Raw genomic sequence first — 22,180 nt, 5'->3', positions numbered from 1 at the left:
ATCCACGCAAAGTCATCGACCACTATAGTAAGTCTGGTTTCCTTTGCCTTTAAGTACAGAAAATGCTACCTAACACTTTTATCAACAAAGAGCAGTCACTCAAGGACCAATCATTTCTTACTGAAAATAAAATAAAATTAATTCAATGACGATTTCTTACTGAAAATAAAATAAAAATAATAAAATGACCATAATAATTAATATTATCAACAATTAACATATTATCCTTTCGATCATACTAATAGCTTAATTAAACAAAATACTTTAGAGAATTAATAGAAAAATTATTACATTGGTCTTGGTTTCTTTTATATGTGATTCTATTAAAAAATAATAAAAGTAATTCAAAATGATCCTAGTAGAAGATCGAGTCTATTCTAAAGATAATCTGAATATAAAGTTTATGGACCTTAAAACATGATATACCATAAGACTCGCTGAGCGATCCCCAACAAAGACCCTCAAACGCTTAAATCAGTTCAAAGTCGGATGAAGGTAATAAATGCTAATGTAAAAGTAATAAATCAGGTCGACAAATTGAGTTGCGGAATCGATCGGAACGGGTCGCGCATATCCAACTTGGGAATAGGAGCGCAAAATGAGCCGAGCTCAACTCAAGCTTGAAAATTTTCGAGTCATCTTATAATGTATAATACATATATTTTTGTTATTTTTCAGTAAATATAATATATCCCCAGCAGAACAGATAGTCCTTATACTTAAAGTGTCTCTTTCGGATTGAATTTTCTATTCTAAATTATATTGTATTTTTTTTATTTCAATTAATATATACATACAAAATGTATAAAATATTTTCTCAACGTATAATAAAATAGAAGATGTAATAAAATTTAAAATAGAAAATAGCAGACTCCCCACCTTACATTTAATGCCGCAATCATGGCAATTATTTAGGAGCAACTAACCAGTAGGTACGTACTCGAACTTGGCACCAAAAGCATACCCATTTGGGTTAGTTATTCAATTGCTGTCGTAGTTAGGAACCATATTATTGCGGCCATATAAATTTTCGCATCACTTGCTCTTTATTTCCGTAAAATATTAACTCTTACCTAAATTTAAATTTTTGATCATTTAATATGATCTCTAAATAAAAAATTCTAAGTTTAAATCTCATATATAAAGAGGTTTTACGTGCAGAATTTGAATATGAATCGAATGCGTTAAAATATTACGATAGATTGATTATTTTTAAATTGTTTGAATTTTTAGATGAGATGTCGGTTAATAATTTTTTTAATTTTTATTTTTAAATTTTTATGAGAGAAGAGATAAATAAAAATAAAATACAATATTTTAATCATTTGTTTTGCAAAAATTTAAACAAATACTCGTTATGTTTTTACTTACTTTTTCGAGATAATTAGAAAATAAAAAATGAACAAAGACGTATGATGCTTTTAATTAAACTCATATCGGGCGGTTTTTTATATTCAAGTAAGACAGTATAATTTTGTAATAATATTTGAATTGCGAGATCAATTAATTTTTAAAGTATCGAATTGTATCTTAAATTTGCAATAAAATAATTCATTGATATGAATCAAATTGAATATAATAATTAATATTCTTCAAATTAAAATTAAAATAAAAGTTTGATTGAGAATGATATGGAGTCAAAAAGTGAGATGGAATGTCCAGCAAAACACGCAAGGAAGCTGCGATCTGCGTATTGTAAGTGAGATGGAGTAGTAGAAAATGATCCAACACTCACTGCTCCTACTTCCGCTATTATTCTATTCTAATCTCACTTTCCAGGCCAACTCTTTGTTCGCTTTTCTGTTGTCTTCCATTTTCCTCTTTTACTGCTCCATTCTGTTTGATTTTTCACGAGATTCTTCAAGAAATCACGCTAGCTTTCTAGTTTCTTTGTCTTTTGTGGCTCCTGGTGGTACTTCTCCTCCAATTTCACAGAATTCAAGGCACTGTAGTAAAGTTAGTTTTGGGCTCTTAATCTTTCGTTGGATCTGTTTGTTTATTTCCGGAAAAAAATGTGCGTGGAAACTAAAGCTGAGTTTATGTGTGTGGGTTGTGATTTACATGAAGAAACAGAGTAATAATGGGAGGTGAAAACTGAGACTGATTCGTGAAGTGAATGCAGTGGAGTTTTGGGTAAATTGGAGTTGCTGAAATTGTTAAGGCGGCTTGTGCTGCCTCGGAATGGTTGGCAAGTGAAGCGAAGAGGTTGTGCAGGATAGATGAGGCGAAGGTCGAATTCGCACAAGTTTCACCACAGATGGAAGAGGAAGCTGTTAGCGGCGCTTTTGCTGGGGTTTTGTTTCGCGACTTTTGTGTTAATGGAGTCGGAGTACAGCAGAATCAAAATGTTGTCGTTGATATCTCCGCCTTTGATTCGGAAGCCTAAAATTGCATTCCTCTTTATTGCGAGGAACCGGATTCCTCTTGACATGGTTTGGGATGCGTTTTTTCGGGTATAAATCTAAGTTTTCCTGAGTGAGTCATTGATTTCTCGTCTTTGTTATTTTTAACATTATCTAATTCTGTTCATAAAAAAATAAAAGATTCTAATTTTGTTTTTGGCAATCATTATACTAATAATAGCAGTGGTTGCTCTTAAATGACTCATGATGTTTATGGAAATGTGATCTAAAGTGATTTTAGCAGTGTTAAATCTTTTAGCTGTAAACTGAATGATGGGCTTGCCGGGCAGTAAAAGAGTAGTTCCTCTGGAGTGCTTGGTTATCCTTGCTATTTTTACACATTGCTGCTCACTCTTGTATTAAAGATTAGATGATTTATTGGCAGTGTCCCTATCATCAAACTGTGCTAGTCTACTCTGAAACAAAACATTTTTGTCATCTCTGCCGATGATTGATTTGTGCAGACAAAATGCTTCTGTTGTTTTGCAGGGTGCTGATGAGGATAGATTTTCAGTTTACGTACATTCAAGACCAGGGTTCTTGCTGACCACAACAACAACAAGATCGACATACTTTCTAAATCGACAAATTAATGATAGCGTACAGGTTACTTTCCGTTTAAAGATCTGACCTTCATATGGTTACATTTATGATCAACAGTTGGACACATTTATGCATTGAAACTTCTGTGGGTGATAAATGAAGTAATCTGTAGGCCTTGTGACCTTTCTATTTTTAACTACAACCTATATGTTACTTAATTATAATGTGAACCTTGGAGACAGTTTCTTTGTTGTGCTTCAATTGATATTTAGCAAGTGATGCTTCATTTCCAGGTAGATTGGGGAGAAGCTAGCATGATCCAGGCCGAGCGTATTTTGCTTCAAAATGCATTAATGGATCATCTTAATGAACGTTTCCTTTTCCTCTCAGACAGGTGAATATTTGGGTCTCCTGATGATTGTTCTAATATTTCTTTCGATCACTATTCAAATATTACTTTTGTTTTTCTGCAATATAGAATTAATTTTATGTTTCTGATTACAATAGAAGTGCTGAATATATCATGTGTTTTAGCTCATGCATTTCTGGTCATTGTAAATTCCGTCATTAACATTCTTTTATTTTTTTCACGATTGTGTTACAGCTGCATACCTTTATACAATTTCAGCTATACGTATGACTATATAATGTCTGCCGCAACTAGCTTTGTTGACAGGTCAGTGGGGATATAATTATTGTTTCCGCTGCATAATCATTAACATCTGAAGTGTCTGATAAATGTCATTACTAATATGGTTTGTTTCTTCAGAAATATTTTTCTTTTCTCTGTATCTTTCTAAAACCTTTGTCCTCTAGAAAATTCTCTCTTCATAAACATCTGATGGATTAGTAGGCATGCGAGAAAAGTGCCTCTCAGACTGTTTACTATAATTTGATATTCTTGTAATCATGGAACCAGTTTTGCTGACACAAAAGAAGGCCGGTACAATCCAAAAATGCATCCAGTGATTCCTGTTGAAAACTGGAGGAAAGGATCTCAGGTAACATTTATTTTGTTTCACTCCTTGTTTCCCAAGGTAAAACTAGTTCAGAAACACACTTGCTGAAAGTAAAATGGGCAATGTGAAAGAGAAGAAATGTCGTGCTGTATCCAGTTCTGGCCTGTTATCTTTGTGTTTTGTTCTCGCAGTGGGTCGTTCTGACCAGAAAGCATGCCGAGATTGTAGTTCAAGATGACACTGTATACCCTATGTTCGAGCAGCATTGTAAGGCAAGTCATCTTCTGAACTTGTAGCGATCAAGATATGAATCCTTTTGCAACGAGCCGATGAGTCCTTGCCACAAGTCATAAATATAGGGCCTGATGTTTTTTCCTTTTTGTCCTTTTTATGCGGGCCATTGGTGTAGGTGCCAACTTTATTTTCTGCAAGTAATGATTGACTTAGTTTCATATTGAATTTATCTTATCTGATACAATAAAAATCAAGTAGGACTCATCAGTTGGGTTATACTCTATTATTATTTTCCACTTATATTACCTGTGGTTTCTTAATTGGCTAGTGAAGGCAAGTACAAATTTTAATTCTGTTATAGGCCTGAAACATTTAATTCTAATTGCACAGATATTTTTGTGATCATAGGAGCTAGGACACCTGCACATTTAATCCACATCGATCTGATCTGGCGACAATTTCATTCAAATGTGAATCTTGCGTTACTCAAAGCGACACTATATACACAAATGTGCATATATCTTCAGACCACAGAGGCATAGATTCTTATGGTTTCATGTTTTACAAATTTGGTAACTTGTTCGTTTTTCTCTTTTCCCCCACAAGCAGAAGAAGTCTTTACCTGAATTTTGGCGGGACCATCCCCTTGTAAGTTTTGCTTCTTGCTTATTTCTTTCCAGTCATATCTTTGGATATAACAACACATAATATTCTCACATATATAAATTGCTGAAGTTGCATGGGTTAACCCTATGTAGTCTTCATTAAACTGCAAGTAATCTTCTAAAGCTTCGATCGGTTTTCTCTACTCTGCCATCTGCAGCCTGCTGATGGATCTAAGGAACATAACTGTATACCAGATGAGCATTATGTTCAAACCTTGCTTGCTGTAAGTTGATCTTTGTTCACATACGTGAGTTAACTACCTTACCAATATTTCCTGTAATAAGGTCAGTTTGCACTGATTGGCTATCCTTTCTTTTTCTGACTGATCAGCAAAAAGGTCTTGAAGGAGAAATTACAAGGAGATCGCTGACACATACTTCCTGGGATGTTTCATCTTCCAGAGACCCTGAAAGGCGAGGATGGCATCCTGTGACCTACAAGCTGGCTGATGCTACTCCCAAGCTTATCCAATCTATCAAGGTATGTTCGTGCCTGCCGTGATTTTTGCATTTATGCATTCCAACTTTCATGATGATGTAGAATGGTTGGAAGCATCAGTAAATATTCGAACATACGTGAAGCCTACCTGTCCACATGGAGAACCAGAAGGGTATGGATAAGCCATGCAACCTGCAACCCCACCAATAAAATCCAAAATATCTGGACCTAACTTCCAATTTGTCATATTATAACTAACAACTCTATTTTTAGAAAACATAGACATGATTGAGATCTTTCATCATAAAATTCCCATTGCAGGTATTTTGTAGAATATATCTTAATGTGCTACTTTATATAGTGCCAATTTATTTTGGAAATACGTTATTTTATTTTCGGCTCACAGTTTATAACTGCCTAGTTCCACTTCCACCATTATTCTGTGGTAAATAAATATTAAAGCTTACAAACATTTTCACTTCTCCAGGATATAGTTAACATCTATTATGAGACCGAATACAGACGGGAATGGTGCACTAGTAAGGGAAAACCCTCTCGATGCTTCCTTTTTGCGAGGAAATTTACACGGCCTGCTGCTTTACGCGTTCTTAATACAGTGAGTTCAATCTTTTGTGAATGCCATTGCCTATTACTTGGAGATGATCAATTCAAACTATAGGTGTAATGCTTGATCTCTGCTGCAGTCTGCTCTGGGAATTTTCAGCGAAGCAACAAGTGGAGGGAACTAAAGGGGATCACTTGTGTGGGAACTTTTATGAATAAAGGAGTTGCTGTACAATAGGAAGCAGAAAATGGAAGCATTATATGTACATCTTTCTTTTGTTGTTGTAATAATGCAATAAAACTGGTCATTATAATATCTTTTACTTCTTTGCTTTTAGAAGGAAAATATTAGGTCATTGGTTTCTTCTTGTTTGTTGCCCTGAAAAAGGGAGTATCAAAATAATCACAATTCTCATTCTCTCCCCTCATTTTAGGGCCTACAGTTGGGCAGTAAAATGTGTATTTATTTCAAGCAAAAAAAAATGTGTTGCCAGGAAATAAAATAATAATAATTTCTTTCTGCAGTAATTTTTATATACTTTTTTGAATAATATTTTTTCGGTATACTGAATCGAACATTATGAATTGATTGATGCAATTCATAATAGACCAGCATAGTGATAAATTTTACAATTTTGGTGGAATTCAAACTCTTATCAGTGTTTAAATCGAAAACTTGTGACTCTAACTGTAGTTTAACGTGTAAAATAGAGGCACGAGTGGAATGCTTTTCAGCTAGGAGAAAAATAGAATCTGCGTTTCAAAGTCCAAGCTGCTGGAAAATGTATATCAACGATGCTGTTAGTTGATGCTTTTTATTTTTATGATGACGTGTTAAGATATTCATATTAAATAATTCTTCTTTCTATCAATTTATATATTTTAAATAAAATAGTTATTTAATATACTACGATGTGGTTAAAGATGGCAACAGTCCGAGTTGGATCCACCGTAACTTATTTGAGTAATTTTTTTTTCATATTATATATATACTTGTATAAATATATTCGTACGCATATAGAAAAAATATGTATATTTTATTTATACTTACGTATCGTATATAAGTTTAATACTCATATAAATTAAAATAATAATATAAATAGTTTATAAACATCTTAATGTTTATATTAGTAATAAATATACTAAAATTTTAATATTTCAATGACTGAGACATGAACATACAAATTTTTAAAAAAAATATTAACCTTTTAATAATATTGTTGCTTTATACTTATAAAGTTATATAATATTATTTTTTAATATTTTAAAAATATTAATCGGATATGTTAGTTCAAGACTCCAAATTCAATAATTTCTTGATGAAGCGGGTTTCAAATTTTAACAGATTTGTTTTAGACCTACTCTGTTGTAATCCCTAGATGTGGTCATTTCTACTTTGCTTTTCGTCAATTTGTAGGAAATACAAAAAAAGAAAAAACGGTTGGGCTTATTTATATACCTCTGAGGTCGAAATGACGTTTTAGACCCTCGATTGATGGTAAATGTCAAATTAGGACATCGGTGTTGAGAAGAAGACGGCTTCCATCTTGCCCTTTCAAGGGTTGAGTTAGGTGGGCCTAAACGTTAGGCTCTTTTCTGACCCAAGCCCATCTATCTAACGGGCCTGAACTAACAAGCCCAATTCCGGGTGCCTTTTCAACTACTCTCCAGTTTCCGGTGCTCCAGTTTTCTCCAGTTCAGCTTATCACAACAAATATCCAAAAGCAGCAGCAGCACTCCCATCTCCCCACCCCGAATTTTATATTCTTTCGATCACACACAGATACATATATATACATATACATATATAGAGAGATATATAACCCGTCTTTTGCTCGCAATCAGATGAGCAGCAGTACGACGTCGCAGTTAATGGACAAGCAGATCATGGATCTATCGAGTTCGCAGAGCATAGCTACTGTCAGCAGTAACACTGACTTCATCGACTTCATGAATCGTCCTCCGGGGAAGAAAGACGACATCGTCCCCAGCTACGATTTCATGCCGATTCGCCCAGCCGTTGGATCGTCGTCACCTCCGCCTCCGACTACGCGGTCGTCCAATTTTGACTTCGGTGACGACGATGGTCCGCTCAGGACGTGGAACTCTTTGGACTCCAAAACTAATGCCTCTCCTATTAGAGTAATTCTCTCTAAATTTTTGTTTCTCTATTTCTGTTTCTTTTGTATGTATGCTTGAATTATCTAAGGTCTAATTGGTGGGTTGGTTCACTGTTTAACTTTATTAGTGTTTGTTATATGAGTGGATGAGTGATAGTAGTGATTTTGTGGGTGACGATTGGTGTTGGTTGTTTTGCTGCGGAATCCATGTCAGAGGTTTCTGGATGGTATCACTTATTTGGATATTTGTTGCTGAGCTGCTTTGGAATTGGTCCCACTACATGCTTGCTGTTATAACTTATATCGTTATCCTTTTATCTGGGGTTGAGTAAATTGTGTTTTATTGCTCTATGGTCTTTGCTGATCTATAGTTTTAGATACGCTCTCACGAATTATTCTTCGTAATTTTTTAGAATTACACTTCTCTTGATGCCGGTGAACCTGCCAAATTCATTCTGGGGAAGAGTCACAAACCCGTAAATGCATCTTTGGATGTGTCTTTGGTTTCTGAGATTGATAGGACAATGAAGAAGTATGCAGATAATCTGATGCATACCCTGGATGGTGTGAGTGCACGATTATCACAGTTGGAAACAAGGAGTCGTAACCTTGAAAATTCCATGGATGATCTGAAGGAGTCCATTGACAACAACCAGGGGAGCACTGATGGGAAAATTAGACAGTTGGAGGATATTCTTAGAGAGGTAACCATTCTGTAACTTCTTACTTTTATTAATGACTTCTAAGGAGAATGGAATATATTCAATTATCAACTTGGCGGAGCAGTGTGTTCAAATCTTTGCTTTGCTTCATAATCATGATCTCATGTTGTTGACTGCTCGCCTGATTTGAAACTTGATATGGACACTCTGTGCAGTTGAAGCTTAACCTCTGAATCACTACAAATACATGTATGCTCATGCATGCAAGCTAAGAACGGTATCATAATTTGCATTTGTAGTCGGCTGATCCAGCATGTGAGCCAGGTCTAGCTATTCGGGCTTGTTTTCCCATTACTTGCTTGCATCCTGCCTTAAGTCAAAGCATTGCTTGTCTTCTACCTAGTCTTAGTACCCCTGCTAGCACCTCTCTTCTAGATAATAATAATGATCATTTTGTCTGGTCAGTGCTGCTTAATTTCCTTAATCTTTTACAGAATTTAAGAATAAAATTTAATGAAATAACAAATGTCTTGAGTTGGGTACTCCAGCTTTATGTTGAGGGTGTATTTTTGGATTTAGATTATTGTAGGATTGGCCCTATCCGATTGAAGTGTGTAGTATTTTCAGGTTTTAGCTTAACCCTTTGTAACATGTTTAAAATGGTTAATTGATTATGTTTGTGCTTATCATAAAATTCGATTATGTTTCTGCTTATCATAAATTTTTTTCTGCAGGTACAAGCTGGTGTACAGGTTATAAGGGATAAACAAGAAGTAGTTGAAGCTCAATTGCACATTGCTAAACTGCCAATTCCAAAGGTGGAACAAGAAGCTGAAATCCAGAAGAATCCACATATCGGTTCTGCCCAGCCTGGTGCATTGGCTGACCCGCAATTCTCTACATTTTCTCTTACACAACCAATCCCAATGCTCCCTCCACCTAATGCTCCACCACCTCCACAGCAGAACTTGCAGCCTCAGGTTCAGCTTCCTAACCAGTTCCCTCAGAACCAGGTTCCTTCTGTCCCTCAGCAACAGCCTCACTTCCCACCATCTGGTCAAACTCCAGAAAACCCAAGTCTGCGATACCAAATAACAACACCACAGCAGCAGCACCTGGCTCCACCTTCACCAGAGCACCAATACAAGTTACCATCCCAACTGCAGCAACCCTTATTCCCAGGTGTTAACCCTACTCCACCTCAGCCATCGTTAGGTCATCCTCCTGAAGAAGCACCATATACTCCTCCAAATTACTCACCACCTGTTCGCCCATCTTCCTCTTATTCCCCATCTGCTGTTCCTCCCCTTCCCTCTCAACAATTTTATGGACCTACACCAAGTGTCTATGAGGCTCCTTCTGGCAGACCTGGTCCAGGATATTCTGGTTCATTTGGTCCAACATCAGGTCATGGGGAGCCATACACTTATAGTAGCCCTCCACCGCACTATGGTGATGGCCCCCCCATGAAACCAATACAACTTTCTTCTCAGTCTTTGGGCCAGAGTGGTGGAAGTGGTTATCCACATCTTCCTACTGCTCGAATATTGCCTCAGGCACTCCCTACAGCCTCCGGCTCAGCTGGTGGTTCTGGAAATAGGGTTCCTATTGATGATGTGGTTGACAAGGTGACAAACATGGGATTTCCAAGAGATCAAGTGAGGGCAACGGTTCGAAAGTTAACGGAGAATGGACAGTCAGTTGATTTGAACATAGTACTAGACAAGTTGATGAATGATGGGGACGGCCAAGCTCAACGAGGTTGGTTTGGCCACTAATGGGTTTCTTTTACTTCATGAGACCTTTCTTCTTGTGCTTTTATAGTGATTGTTACTCTTGTTTTTCTGTTTTTGTTTTCCAATGTATATTCATATCTGCTGCTGTTAACATTTATTGTACTCAACACCTTATACTTGAGAGCATTGGAACTCCTGTTCCAAGATATTCGCCGCCCATGACTTTTTGCAAGTTCTTTCCTTCTTTTAGTGAAAGCAGGCTAGTTCAAGTATCATTTATACATGTACATTTTATTCGATCTAAAATTCGCAATTAGGTTACAAGCTGAATGGCCTCCTGATGAACAGTGTAGTGTTTCTGTTAGTCTCTTGCCTTGATTTATTACAATTCAGCATACGTTGCAAGATGTAAACAAACAGCAGACTGTTAAACTTTTGAGAACCATTCAATTGCACTTTTTCTCCTTTGCAAATGAAATCCAAGGTAGGTAAGTGTGTGCAATACCGCATAACAACACTTGATGTGTTGCATAATTTAAGTTTTTATTATTTTTAGTAAAGATAAAATAAATAATTTATCAAAATTGATATTATCTTAAATAATTTTCATTAACTTTAAATGTGTATGAATAGAATATTTTTTACAAAAAGGAATTTCAAAATATTTATTTTGTACTCTTAAGTATATTTTAATCAATATATATCAACCAGACAAACAAATACGACTTTTTAATAAATTTCACGTATCAATATCATTTTAATGAAAATTTCTGTATTTACTTGTTGCTTTATTTTCAAATTAATAATAGCTAAATATATATTTAAACAAATAATTTAATTATATAATAAATTGAAAAACATGGCCCAAATAACATTATGTTGGAGGAAAAGGAGTCTATTCCTTTATTGCAAGGCCAATATATATAATTTTTGGAGTTTGGTACGCGTGCATATTTTTTTTTTAAAAATTCAAATTAATTAGATACAATTTTTTTACTATAAATAAATAAAATAATATATTTATAATTTGAATATACATAATCGTTATATTCATAAATTCTTTTATCAATTAAGGTAGCACGATATATAGATAGTAAAATAAAAAAATATTCAAGAAATAAATAAACGAATAAAAAGTGGGCGAAAGAAAAGCCAAAATCTAGGTGATTCTTAAAGTACCCCACATAAACCCTAATCAAATTATCGCTGCACGAAAATACCGTCTTGTTTCTGAATCACTGCATTATTTTCTTAATCGATTTAAATTCCCCAATCACTGCCGGAGAAGTATTAACCGAAGCAGATGATGGCGCTTTCCGAACTCAACGACGACATCGTTCGCAGCATGTCAGTTGGAGCTGTCTTCTCTGATTTTGTAAGTTCTTGTCTTTCTCAAAATCTTTTATTTTTGGATGAAGCCATTAACTTTTGAATCACGATTGTTGTATGAAATTCTGTTATGGGATGTTGTGTTGTCTGTAAAAGCATCATCCGAGTGCAATTTTATGCAATTGCATGAGTTGGTTTATAGTTTGCGAATGTAATGCAGTGGAATTCTTTAATGAAGTTAATGGTTGTCGCGTAGAATACGCTGAATTGTTGGTTTTTGCTGTTTCGAGCAGTGCCTTTGTAAGTTGTAACTATGGATGCTGTGCATGTTTTTCTAGGGTGGGAAAATTAATTCGCTTGATTTCCATCGAACGGCTGATCTTTTGGTAACAGCAAGTGATGATGATTCGGTGCGACTCTATGACATTGCTAGTGCTAAGTAAGACCTTGTCCTGATTAGCAAATAGAGCTGTCTCCCTTTCTTTTCCTTCTTTTTAGTTTGATGGGTTCTGTTGAGTTCAGATTGCTGAAGACCACGTATCATAAGAAACATGGGGCCGACAGGATATGTTTCACTCATCACCCAAGTTCGGTTATATGTTCTTCAAAGCACAATTTGGATGCCCATGGAGGTGACTAATTATAGCTACATTTTGATGGTCTACCTAATTACATAACATGCTAGTTTTGATATATTTTGTTCTTTTTGTTGGCAGAGTGTTTGAGGTATCTATCTATGTATGACAATAGATGCCTTCGATACTTTAAGGGGCACAAAGAAAGGTAATATTTCCTGGCTTGCATGGTTTGTCTACTATTTTGGGGGTTGGAAGAAGCATTTGCACTTTTTGTTATGACTTAATATCTATTGGGAAGTCCTTCTATCATTTATTTATGAACAAGATTTGATCTTGAAAGAGCACAGCTCACCATTGAAATTTAATACTTGGCGATGATGACTGAGAATTTGCTTCTGAGTTGATGCAGGGTGGTGTCCCTGTGCATGTCTCCAGTGAATGACGGATTCATGTCTGGTTCTCTAGATCACAGTGTCAGGATGTGGGATCTTCGTGTAAACGCCTGTCAGGTTGGTTTCTATTTCTGTGAAATGATCTTTTTGTTTTTGGAAAAAGGATTATGTATTCAGCATTTATGCTACATTAGACTGAGATATCTTTTATAAGTTGATTTTTCTTTAGTGGTTGAATAAATGAATTTGGTCTTTACATTTACACTGACTTTTAAAGAATCACTTTACCATGGCACAAAACAGCCTATGTGATTCGCGATTTCAGTTGCATCCACCTGAAATTAAAACCTAAGAATAAGAGAATAAATGATGGTTCTTGTGGAGCTGCAAATTTCTTGAACCATCTTTTTGCTTCAAATGAGCATGTAAAGTCTGATGTGTGTGCTCACCAATGTAGTTTTCAGGGGATCTTACATCTGCGAGGTAGGCCTACAGTTGCTTATGATCAACAAGGTCTGGTCTTTGCAGTGGCAATGGAAGGAGGTGCAATCAAATTATTCGATTCTAGATCATATGACAAGGTTTGCATGTTCGAAAAGTTGTTAGATTACAACTTTAGATTTTACCAGTCTGATTATTTTTGTTTTGTTCAGGGTCCCTTTGACACTTTCCTAGTTGGCGGCGATACAGCTGAGGTCTGTGATATTAAGTTCAGCAATGATGGTAAATCAATGCTTTTGACAACAACAAACAACCATGTTTATCTACTTGATGCTTATAATGGAGAGAAGGTCAGTTTTCCCCTCGAACTGTCTTCCAGACCTCTTTGCTGCTGCAAATCGTATGAATTCGGATTTACAAGGGTCTGAGGTCTTATTGTTAAGCTTTCCTTAAATGGTTTTACTTTCCCCTGTGCAGAGGAGTGGATTTAGTATGGATTCTTCCCCAAATGCAACCATAGAGGCAACTTTCACGCCGGATGGCCAATATGTGCTCTCTGGTACAGCTTCTTTTCCAAACTGTTTTTTTTTAGATACAGAGCATCCCAAAGTGTTATTATTGGGATTGCTGCAAGTTGTTCTCGGTGCAATTTTATTTATTTTTATTTTATTCTATTTTATTATTTTTTGAATTCTCCATGCAATTAATGTTTTGATCTCAATATTTCTCGTATGGATTTTTCGTCCTGAACTCCCTGCATTTTGTTCTTCTAATACTGAGATTCCTATGAACGAGTTACATCTTCTAGACTTTTCTTTGTTATCTGTGCGAACATGTATGGGAACATTACATTATTTCTGCATGGGTGTTCTATTGAAGGTTGAATCTCCCTCTGATGAAATGATATCACATTCAGAACGTCATTCTGGTTATTTTGTCTGTCAGATTGTGACTGAATTGAATGCCTTAATCTTCTTCCAGGTTCAGGTGATGGAAACATACATACGTGGAACATCAGTAATGAGCCAAATAAGGTATTATTCGGGAACCCACACCCACACCTATACACGCACAAAAATGTCTTGGGAATTTACCTAACTGCCAGAAAATCGACAGCCGTAAGATGCACCCTGAATATGTAGAAGAACTTGGATAAAACGAGTAATATGATCCAAAATTTTTACAAGAATCTGAACAAGTTGGTGTTGTATGTATGTCTTCAGGTGGCGTGTATGGATAGTTACATCGGCGTACCGTCGTGCCTAAAATGGGCTCCTCGCCGAGTGATGTTTGCGGCTGCTGCCTCTTCAGTTCTAACCTTCTGGATTCCTAACGACGCCAAGCCTGCCCCTGAATCCTGATGTCTGCCTCAATTCATCACATGAATTACTACTTTTTCTTTCTTTCCCTTTTCCTTTTCTTGCTATGAAACCCACAGGGGACTTTCTTTATCTTTTCGTTAATTTAAATGTTGGAATTGGCATTATGTTGCTTAAACATGCAGTAACCTGACAAACACAAAATCAACACCAACAATTATTGATTCTACAATTTTTACACAATATTCCTCCACATCAATTCTGCACCACACAACAGATACACAGACAACCAAACACTAACATAAGTAGATCATAGTAAACAAAAATCCGCATTATTATTAGTATTTTTAGTTAACAGAATCTTGGAGCTTCTTCTTCAAGTCTTTCCACCACCACCTTCTCTTCCTTCGTCCTGAGCTTTTGCCTTAATCGTTTCACCCGCTTGCTTCGTCGTATCCCCCACTGCAACCGCCGCCTCCTGCAACCGCCGCTTTGTGTAGTCCAAAGGTCCTGTCGCCTGCCGGAATGAATTCAAAAGCCATGATATCGACGAAAGGCCGGTGAGACCAAAAGCACCTGAAGTCAAGAATCCGGTGACTGCGGCGGCGAATAGAATCACCGCCGGCACCAATATCGGGCTGAAGATCACAAAAACTGGGGTGGCAAGTGCGAGGCCGATTAGTGTTCCGACGAGTATGATCCCAGCGAGGCCGAGGAGCGAGCCGCCTATGGGGAGGAGGGTGATTACAGCAAGGACTTGGGTGGTGGAGGGCCCGTTTTGAGGGAGGAGAGATTTGACGCTGTCTTCATAGCGGTGTTGCTGTTGAGGGTGGTGGACTTGGATGTGGTGCGGGAGTGGGCGGTCGCGGTCCGCCATGGGAGGGTGGAGCGTGAGGAAATGAAATGAGCTAGAAGTGGAAACTCGATTGTGAAATTGAGTATAAATGGGTAGGATTAAAAAGGGAAGGAGAAGTGCGACGTGTTGGATTGCATGCGAGGAGAGGGCTTGCATGAGATACAAGTTGCATTTTGTGCTGCCACATTAATACTTCCCTTCTTTTTCCTGCCGCGACGCTCACACCCATTACACCTATCTTGTTTTCATCTTTTTTCGGTTTTATTTATATATGATATTTTATTATTTTATTATGACAAAAACTCTTATATAAAACTTATTTTTTTTATTATCTAAAAAATTATAAATATTTTATTAGAATCATGATCGATTAATTATTATTGCCTCATAACAACATATTATAAGAGGTATTTGTTATAAGGTTATTAATTCTAAAAGATATATTTATAACTATGACAAATATCAAAATATCTCAATGTAATTTATCCCAAAAAAAAAAGAGTTAAATTATCTTAATAATTCCTCCAGATGTCCCTAAGCTCTTGAATTCGCATCTTTTTACTTGGGTTGAACCTGATTGACCCATCTCCACCCTAATAACTCGAGATTTGAATTCTTGAATCAATATTGTATTATTCTTGGAGTGCTTAATGGGAAATGTATATTGGGCATTACCTATATATAGCGCATTTTCATATGCATTTTTCCATCTATTGACATGACCTCATGACCAACTTTAATTTGAGCATCAGAGTGCTTCGTTGATATAACCCCCAACATCTCTGACGTTTGTGTTAATTTTAAGTTTATTGCCTGCAACCCTCGACCAGAACTCCACCTCCATCAATATATTACATGTAACTTTTGGGCCGAATTAAAGAAATCTTGACCACATCATTGTCCAATTGCTAACTCACAAGTAAGATTGGGCTCGCCCGGGCAAGTTCTGGATCTCCTGAAGTTTGGGCCTTTATTGGGCCCAATATGGCCTCATCGGGCAATTTTCTCTCGTAATACTTCCACATGTTAAGCATAGAAAAACTCAAATCCAAGAAGTAGCCAATTTCGTAACAAACGTACATGTTATATCAATCGGTCACTTTTCTTTCTTTTTTATGAACTAATAACCAGACGACTGTACATTCACATGATAAAAGAATTAAATAAAATTTTTTATCAAACTCGACTCGAATTAAAAAAATAAAAATTAAAAAATTGTGGAACCGACACAAGGACCATCCCACTTCAAATCAAAATGTAAATGTGCTAATTGGATGCAACGAACCCACCACTATACCCCCCACAAGACAACAAATTTACATGGGAAACAAAATAAAACATTAGCATATAAGGGGCAGAAGGCGAGACAATTGGTTGTAAGGGCACAGTGTAATTTGCCGGTTGTGAGTGCGAGAAAAAGGGCTTTTCAGCCCATCAAATCAATCAGTCACTGTACAAACTTTGGGATTGGGCCTGTTTGTTGGGCCACACGAGGGCGGTAGGGATGGCCCATCTGTCGACTCTGATTGATGGGACTAATTATTTGTTGATTGCTGGACCTAAATCAACGGCCAGCAGAAAGAACTGAGACTTCTTTTTTAGTTGTACTGTTGATTTCTTTGGACGTCATCTTTGTAGATTTTCAAGGTTGGGTTTTATTTTTTGTTTTCTTTTTATTTTTTCCTAAAAAGATAATGTTCTGATTCTCTTGTGCAAAATGGAATTTATCTACTGGAGCTTCAAAATTAGAATGTAGTGTATGAATTATTTGATGGGAATAATTATTGTCCTATTTGACATTTATGGTTGTTCATTTTTTCATAATTCAACAAGAAAATACTATCCATATTATATTAAGGAGTCAAGACTAGTTCATTTAGCTCTACTAGGTTGTACCATTACCAATCCAACTTCTGTTCACCTACTGACGAGACGGCCCTTCATCCAGACGCAATTTCGACAAGGCTAAGGCCCGTCCACCTTACTTTTTACGTCGATCATATTGTACACATCAAATAACACATTACCCTCAAAGCACACCAACAAAGATGTACTCGTCAACTGTATCCAATTGAATAAGGATGACAGGTAACTACCTCCTCGATTAATTTGTTTTTGTATTGACTCGACAAATTATTTTTCTATGTACTACCATTTATTTAATGAAATTTACATTTACCGAAAAAAATATACACGATTTCTCATCACTGTCCACTCTTCACACAAGAGTTTCTATAATTTCAGTACTCTATACACAAAAAATTTACACATTAAGCTTGTTAGGTCTTACATTCTACTGAAAGTTTCTTTATTTCCTTTGATTCAAATAATTTGCTGATTTAAACATCAGAGTGCGTTGATCCCAATTTTACAGGTTAACCCTATGAACATTTTATAATTTCTAAAAATACTTGAATTTATATAATGTTACTAGACTCAAATACACTTCACTGTCATTCAATCAAACATACAATTTAGTGAGTGAGTTTGTAATGAAATTGAACCCCCTTAGAAGCCATGTGTGGTTGAGAAATTTGAACTAGTTGAGACTGAGAAAAAGCGAGAGAGAGAGAGAGAGACAGAGAGCATATTTTGATGTACAAGTTTGTGCAAATAAATGTGAATGATCGGCAGCAGCCCCACAACTCCAATCCCATAGTCCCCCTCCACTAGCCTACCTCCCAATTCTTTGTTTTTATCCCTTTAGACATTTCCAAAAACTGTCATTCCTAAATGCGCTTTTTCTTGAGGGGTAGGGATGGGGGAGCGGGTGCGGCTCTCAACTCTCAATCCCTCACCACTTCACATAACTTGCACATCCTACTTTTCAATCTAAATCGCTCCTTATTTCTTCCTTATAACTATTACGCTTAGTTCTGCGTTTTACCAAATTATCTTTCAAAATTCGATCTACATTATTAGTTTTATAAATTTCATAAAGTGAAAGACTAAATGAGATCTTAAATAAATTAAAAAAAAAAAACTATAATTGACAACATTTTAGTGACTTATAGTATGGACTATGGAGCCTCACTGTATTATTACGAGTTTAAGATTTTTCTTAAATTTGTTATAATTATAAATATTTTTTTAATATTCGAAAAATTAAAAACAACTCCTAGAGTTAACGACTGCCGTCTAACAAATAGCCATCAACAATAGGATGTCATGATCAAGGTAATTGTTAGACGGCCGTTAATTTTAGAGGATATTTGTAAACTTTTAAATATAAAGAGTATTTATAATTATAATAAATTTAAAAAATAATTTACTATAATTATATATATATATATATATATAAGAAGATAATAGTTTTTGAAAGAACAAAAAAAAAGAAGGTATTTTAGTAAAATTACAAGGTGCATATGGAAGTTCTGTAGGTTGATGTAGGTTCACATGAGAGAAAAATCTTCTTAGGATTTTTTTACTATTGAAGACAACGACAATAATAAAATATAATAATATAGACGTGTTTTGTAAATATTTGAAATGAGTAATTATCAATTTATTGCTGAAAATATGCTAATAATAGCATTTTTGTTGTATAGTTTTTGCTTTTAAATCGTTTCAATTGAGTTGATCTAAATTATAAACTGTTTAAATTAATTTTTTGAACTCTCCAACTTCAACTTTTTTTTTTTCACTTTCAACTTTTGTTTGTAAATATCATAATTAACATTACGAACAATAAGGTATTGTTAAGCACGAACTCGTAATCTTTAAGTATGGGGCCTCAACTTCGTCAACCGAACTAAGTCTCATTGGCGACTACTCTCTACTGCTACAATACGATTAAAGCAATTTTTGTCTCATATCTTTTGTATTTTACGTTTTAGTCTTTTATTTTTCTAGAGTAGCAAATAGATTCTATAACTTTTCAATTTTTGAAGATTTTGGCCCTTTAGTCCTCGGAGTTTGCAAATATTGTAGGAAAAAAAGTATGTGCCCAGCACGTGGTTTTTTAATTTGAGATTTTTGTTCCTACTGATCAGTTTAATAAACCAAAATTGGGAAAAATTAAAAGTTATAGGACCTACGTGATATCCTAGAAAGATAAATAACTAAAACGTCAAAACACAAAAGATACATGACAAAAATTTGGCTCCCACACTAGCAGAAATTGACCAATAGGAATAAAAATCTCAAATTAAAAAGCACGGCCTCATATTCTTTTTTTCAAGCGACATTTGCAACCTTCGAAGATTGAAGGATCGAAATCGCAAAAAATTAAAAAGTTATCGAACCTATTTAGTATTTATTATTCAAAAAAATAAGAATTAAAAATATTAAAATACAAAAAATATAGGACGAAAATTGTGTTTAAGCCCGTAAATTATATAGGTGGGTTGTGTAATATATAGAAGATGCTTTACCTGCAACTTTGAGTTTCCTTTTTACATTAATTAATAAGTAGACTAACTGATTCATCTTTGGGCAAACAAAAACTGAGCAACCTTTGTAAAGCATATCCAAATTAAACCAAACAAAATCATTTGAACTAAGCACATTGAAGCATGATTAAGGGCAGCCACAGCCACCACTTTATTTAAATTAATCATCCACACCATACTTTTATTATTCTTGTGTACAATGTCAATTGAATTTTAACTATTGTACCATATGTACAATATACTTATTATATAAATAATAATTCTAATATATAGGGGTGGTGCAAGTAAGGCATTAGGAATTTTAATTCTATTCTTGAAATTACAATTTATGATAATTTTTACTTAGAAATCCGCCACAACAGTTAATAGACACAAAAATCGACATTTAGGGCTAGTTACATTTAGGACGAGAGGATCGAATATTTAACTTAGTTTCCTAATTCAAGTAAATAGAGTGGTTAAATAACGACCATCTCATATCTAACGTAGTTTTTTAATATAAATAAATAGAATGATCAATCATGCACGTATTTCATGTATATATACACCATATATCGAATTAACATTAAAGTTCCATTTTATTTCACAAAAATTTACTCATCCACATACAATCAATTTAGATAAGTGATCACATTAATTAAGTATTCCGCAGCTCCAAATCATAACAAGCATGTCATGAACTTGCACCCACCCGAATTACGTATAGATACGCGTACGTACATTATACACACGAAACGTGGACGATCGATGTTCATCTCAACACTAATCATCGCCACCAGTCTCCGGGTTTTCCCCCGGAGGCCCATTACTCCAGCTGGGACAATAATACGGAACAGGATATCCCGGATTCGGGTCGAACGAATCGGACCCTCCACCATAACCCACATTAACCCGATTATGGTCATCGAAACTCCTCCGCTGAGTAGTATTCATTACTAGGTTTGTGTAACGCATCAAATCAGCATTGGTGGCGTCGAGTTCCTTCTGCAGCTGAAGAACTTGCCTTTGAAGAACAGAAATGGCTCCGACGCAGCCGTAAACCGGGTCTTTTAATCGGGCCTCCGCTTCGTACGCCAGAGAGTTGACGGCGTCTTCTCGCTGGTGGGGGAGGATCTCGTTCAGGAGTTTGCTCACGTTGCTGGCGCCGAAGATTTTGTGTACGTTGGCGAATTTTGTGGGCTCCTCGGGTGGGAAGTAGGGGGCGAAAATGCAGCCGGAAAGGCATTTTCGCCGGAGGAATTTGCAGGCGGCGCACGGAGGGTTTGAGTAGCTGCTGGAGGAAGCCATCCTTTTTGCTGCCAATTTTCATGAATAATGTGTGTTTTTGTGATCATAATTCAGATATTCTCAATAATAATCAATTATGTATATATATATATATATATATATATATATGCATGCGAGTATGGTTGATTAATCTTTGCTTATTTTAAAGGATTATTAGGGAAATTTTTTGGTGGTAATTAAATTAAATATAACGACAGAAATTGATGAAAAAGATCACAACCATTGATCAAAAGGTTTAAAGGTGAATCAAGAATTCTACTTATTTTCGAGAAAGGAAAAAAGGAGAAGAAGCAAGAAAACTTCTAAGGTTTAATTTTAAAATAATTTCCTCTTCCTTCATTTTTGACCTAAATTTATGATTTAATCCAAATTAACCTCATTAAACACACTTTGAAGAATTAGTATAATTATAATTGAAGTACAGACCCTCAAGAAAACAAGATTTGGACAAAGATGGACACGATTAATTAGTTCAATTATCAGGGTCGATCCATAATTTCAGAAATTCTATTACTCTTGCTTAGAAATTCATGAACTAAATGAATGAATCCTGCAAATCAAAATAGGTAAAAGTTATGGATCTCTCTCTCTCTCTCTCTCTATATATATATATATATATATATATATGTGTGTGTGTGTGTGTGTGTGGTGATGAATGATGATGAAAAGTGATTAAGAAGATGAACACATACATAATACATATACATACCTGATCCTTAAGTACTGGATCTATGTTAGTAGTTGCAAAGAAAACAAGGGTTTTTGTTGGTTGGTGATAGAGAAGAAAAGACGAGGATAGAATGATGTGCAGCAGGGGCGGATCATCTCTTAAGCTGCTTCTAGTTGTAGCTAGCTACCTCTTTGTCGCCATCCATCAAAGTTTTCTGGGATAAAGAGCAGAAAATAGAAAACCCTAGAAGACCAGCCTGCTGCTGCAATATCTCTCTATCTATATAATATGTTGAGTATATATGATGAGAGTCAAGATATGGAAAGGAGCACATTAGACTCATCAATGCTGCAACCCCATGTAAAGCAAAACCTACCCTTTAATTCCCATCATAACTTATATATATATATATATATATATATTAATTTAGACATTAATTAATTAATGCTCATCACTCATTTCACCCTTGCTACCTAGCTAGCTGCCTCTTCTCTCTAAAACAAAGTCTTAATAATTTCATATTAAATGGATTCCAACTTTTCTTATTGCATGAGTTTATACAACTCTGATAGATTTGAAATTTCTAAATTCAA

General features: G+C 35.5%; 5 protein-coding genes across 5 annotated transcripts; 3 read left to right on the top strand and 2 right to left on the bottom strand.

The window, feature by feature from the left end:
* LOC105176347 lies at positions 1,653–6,234 on the top strand. Its single transcript, XM_011099115.2, has 12 exons — positions 1,653–1,956; positions 2,074–2,453; positions 2,892–3,008; positions 3,239–3,339; positions 3,550–3,621; positions 3,865–3,946; positions 4,096–4,176; positions 4,748–4,786; positions 4,962–5,027; positions 5,135–5,284; positions 5,730–5,858; positions 5,947–6,234. Exons 2-12 carry the CDS (start codon positions 2,220–2,222, stop codon positions 5,989–5,991), a joined length of 1,116 nt encoding a protein of 371 aa, XP_011097417.1. The 5' UTR covers positions 1,653–1,956; positions 2,074–2,219; the 3' UTR covers positions 5,992–6,234.
* On the top strand, positions 7,505–10,623 carry LOC105176345 (protein enabled). The gene is made up of 3 exons (XM_011099113.2): positions 7,505–7,948; positions 8,340–8,630; positions 9,323–10,623. Exons 1-3 carry the CDS (start codon positions 7,652–7,654, stop codon positions 10,364–10,366), a joined length of 1,632 nt encoding a protein of 543 aa, XP_011097415.1. The 5' UTR covers positions 7,505–7,651; the 3' UTR covers positions 10,367–10,623.
* On the top strand, positions 11,475–14,550 carry LOC105176343 (protein ANTHESIS POMOTING FACTOR 1). Its single transcript, XM_011099110.2, has 10 exons — positions 11,475–11,699; positions 11,992–12,092; positions 12,176–12,285; positions 12,370–12,436; positions 12,641–12,740; positions 13,088–13,204; positions 13,277–13,414; positions 13,542–13,623; positions 14,046–14,098; positions 14,288–14,550. The coding sequence occupies exons 1-10, from the start codon at positions 11,628–11,630 to the stop codon at positions 14,423–14,425; spliced, it is 978 nt and encodes a 325-aa protein (XP_011097412.1). The 5' UTR covers positions 11,475–11,627; the 3' UTR covers positions 14,426–14,550.
* Positions 14,590–15,329, bottom strand: LOC105176344 (oleosin 16.4 kDa). The gene has a single exon (XM_011099112.2). It carries the CDS (start codon positions 15,258–15,260, stop codon positions 14,760–14,762), a length of 501 nt encoding a protein of 166 aa, XP_011097414.1. The 5' UTR covers positions 15,261–15,329; the 3' UTR covers positions 14,590–14,759.
* On the bottom strand, positions 20,191–21,953 carry LOC105176418 (LOB domain-containing protein 25-like). Its single transcript, XM_011099214.2, has 2 exons — positions 21,627–21,953; positions 20,191–20,925 (listed from the first exon to the last, which is right to left on the bottom strand). Exon 2 carries the CDS (start codon positions 20,915–20,917, stop codon positions 20,393–20,395), a length of 525 nt encoding a protein of 174 aa, XP_011097516.1. The 5' UTR covers positions 20,918–20,925; positions 21,627–21,953; the 3' UTR covers positions 20,191–20,392.

The sequence above is a fragment of the Sesamum indicum genome, linkage group LG13, assembly GCF_000512975.1.
Source record: "Sesamum indicum cultivar Zhongzhi No. 13 linkage group LG13, S_indicum_v1.0, whole genome shotgun sequence".
Classification (NCBI taxonomy): Eukaryota; Viridiplantae; Streptophyta; class Magnoliopsida; order Lamiales; family Pedaliaceae; genus Sesamum; species Sesamum indicum.
Note: the sequence above shows the minus strand (reverse complement) of the source record. Positions and strands in the feature narration are given on the sequence as shown.

Bases quoted from the DNA above. Each gene is read 5' to 3' on its own strand.
- LOC105176344 (XM_011099112.2), bottom strand. From the start codon at position 15,260: ATGGCGGACCGCGACCGCCCACTCCCGCACCACATCCAAGTCCACCAC.
- LOC105176347 (XM_011099115.2), top strand. From the start codon at position 2,220: ATGAGGCGAAGGTCGAATTCGCACAAGTTTCACCACAGATGGAAGAGG. The intron at 2,454-2,891 runs GTATAAATCTAA...GTTGTTTTGCAG, and splicing joins TTTGGGATGCGTTTTTTCGG to GGTGCTGATGAGGATAGATT. The intron at 4,177-4,747 runs GCAAGTCATCTT...CCCCACAAGCAG, and splicing joins TGTTCGAGCAGCATTGTAAG to AAGAAGTCTTTACCTGAATT.
- LOC105176418 (XM_011099214.2), bottom strand. From the start codon at position 20,917: ATGGCTTCCTCCAGCAGCTACTCAAACCCTCCGTGCGCCGCCTGCAAA.
- LOC105176345 (XM_011099113.2), top strand. From the start codon at position 7,652: ATGAGCAGCAGTACGACGTCGCAGTTAATGGACAAGCAGATCATGGAT. The intron at 7,949-8,339 runs GTAATTCTCTCT...GTAATTTTTTAG, and splicing joins CTAATGCCTCTCCTATTAGA to AATTACACTTCTCTTGATGC. The intron at 8,631-9,322 runs GTAACCATTCTG...TTTTTTCTGCAG, and splicing joins TGGAGGATATTCTTAGAGAG to GTACAAGCTGGTGTACAGGT.
- LOC105176343 (XM_011099110.2), top strand. From the start codon at position 11,628: ATGATGGCGCTTTCCGAACTCAACGACGACATCGTTCGCAGCATGTCA. The intron at 12,093-12,175 runs GTAAGACCTTGT...TGTTGAGTTCAG, and splicing joins TATGACATTGCTAGTGCTAA to ATTGCTGAAGACCACGTATC. The intron at 13,415-13,541 runs GTCAGTTTTCCC...TCCCCTGTGCAG, and splicing joins ATGCTTATAATGGAGAGAAG to AGGAGTGGATTTAGTATGGA.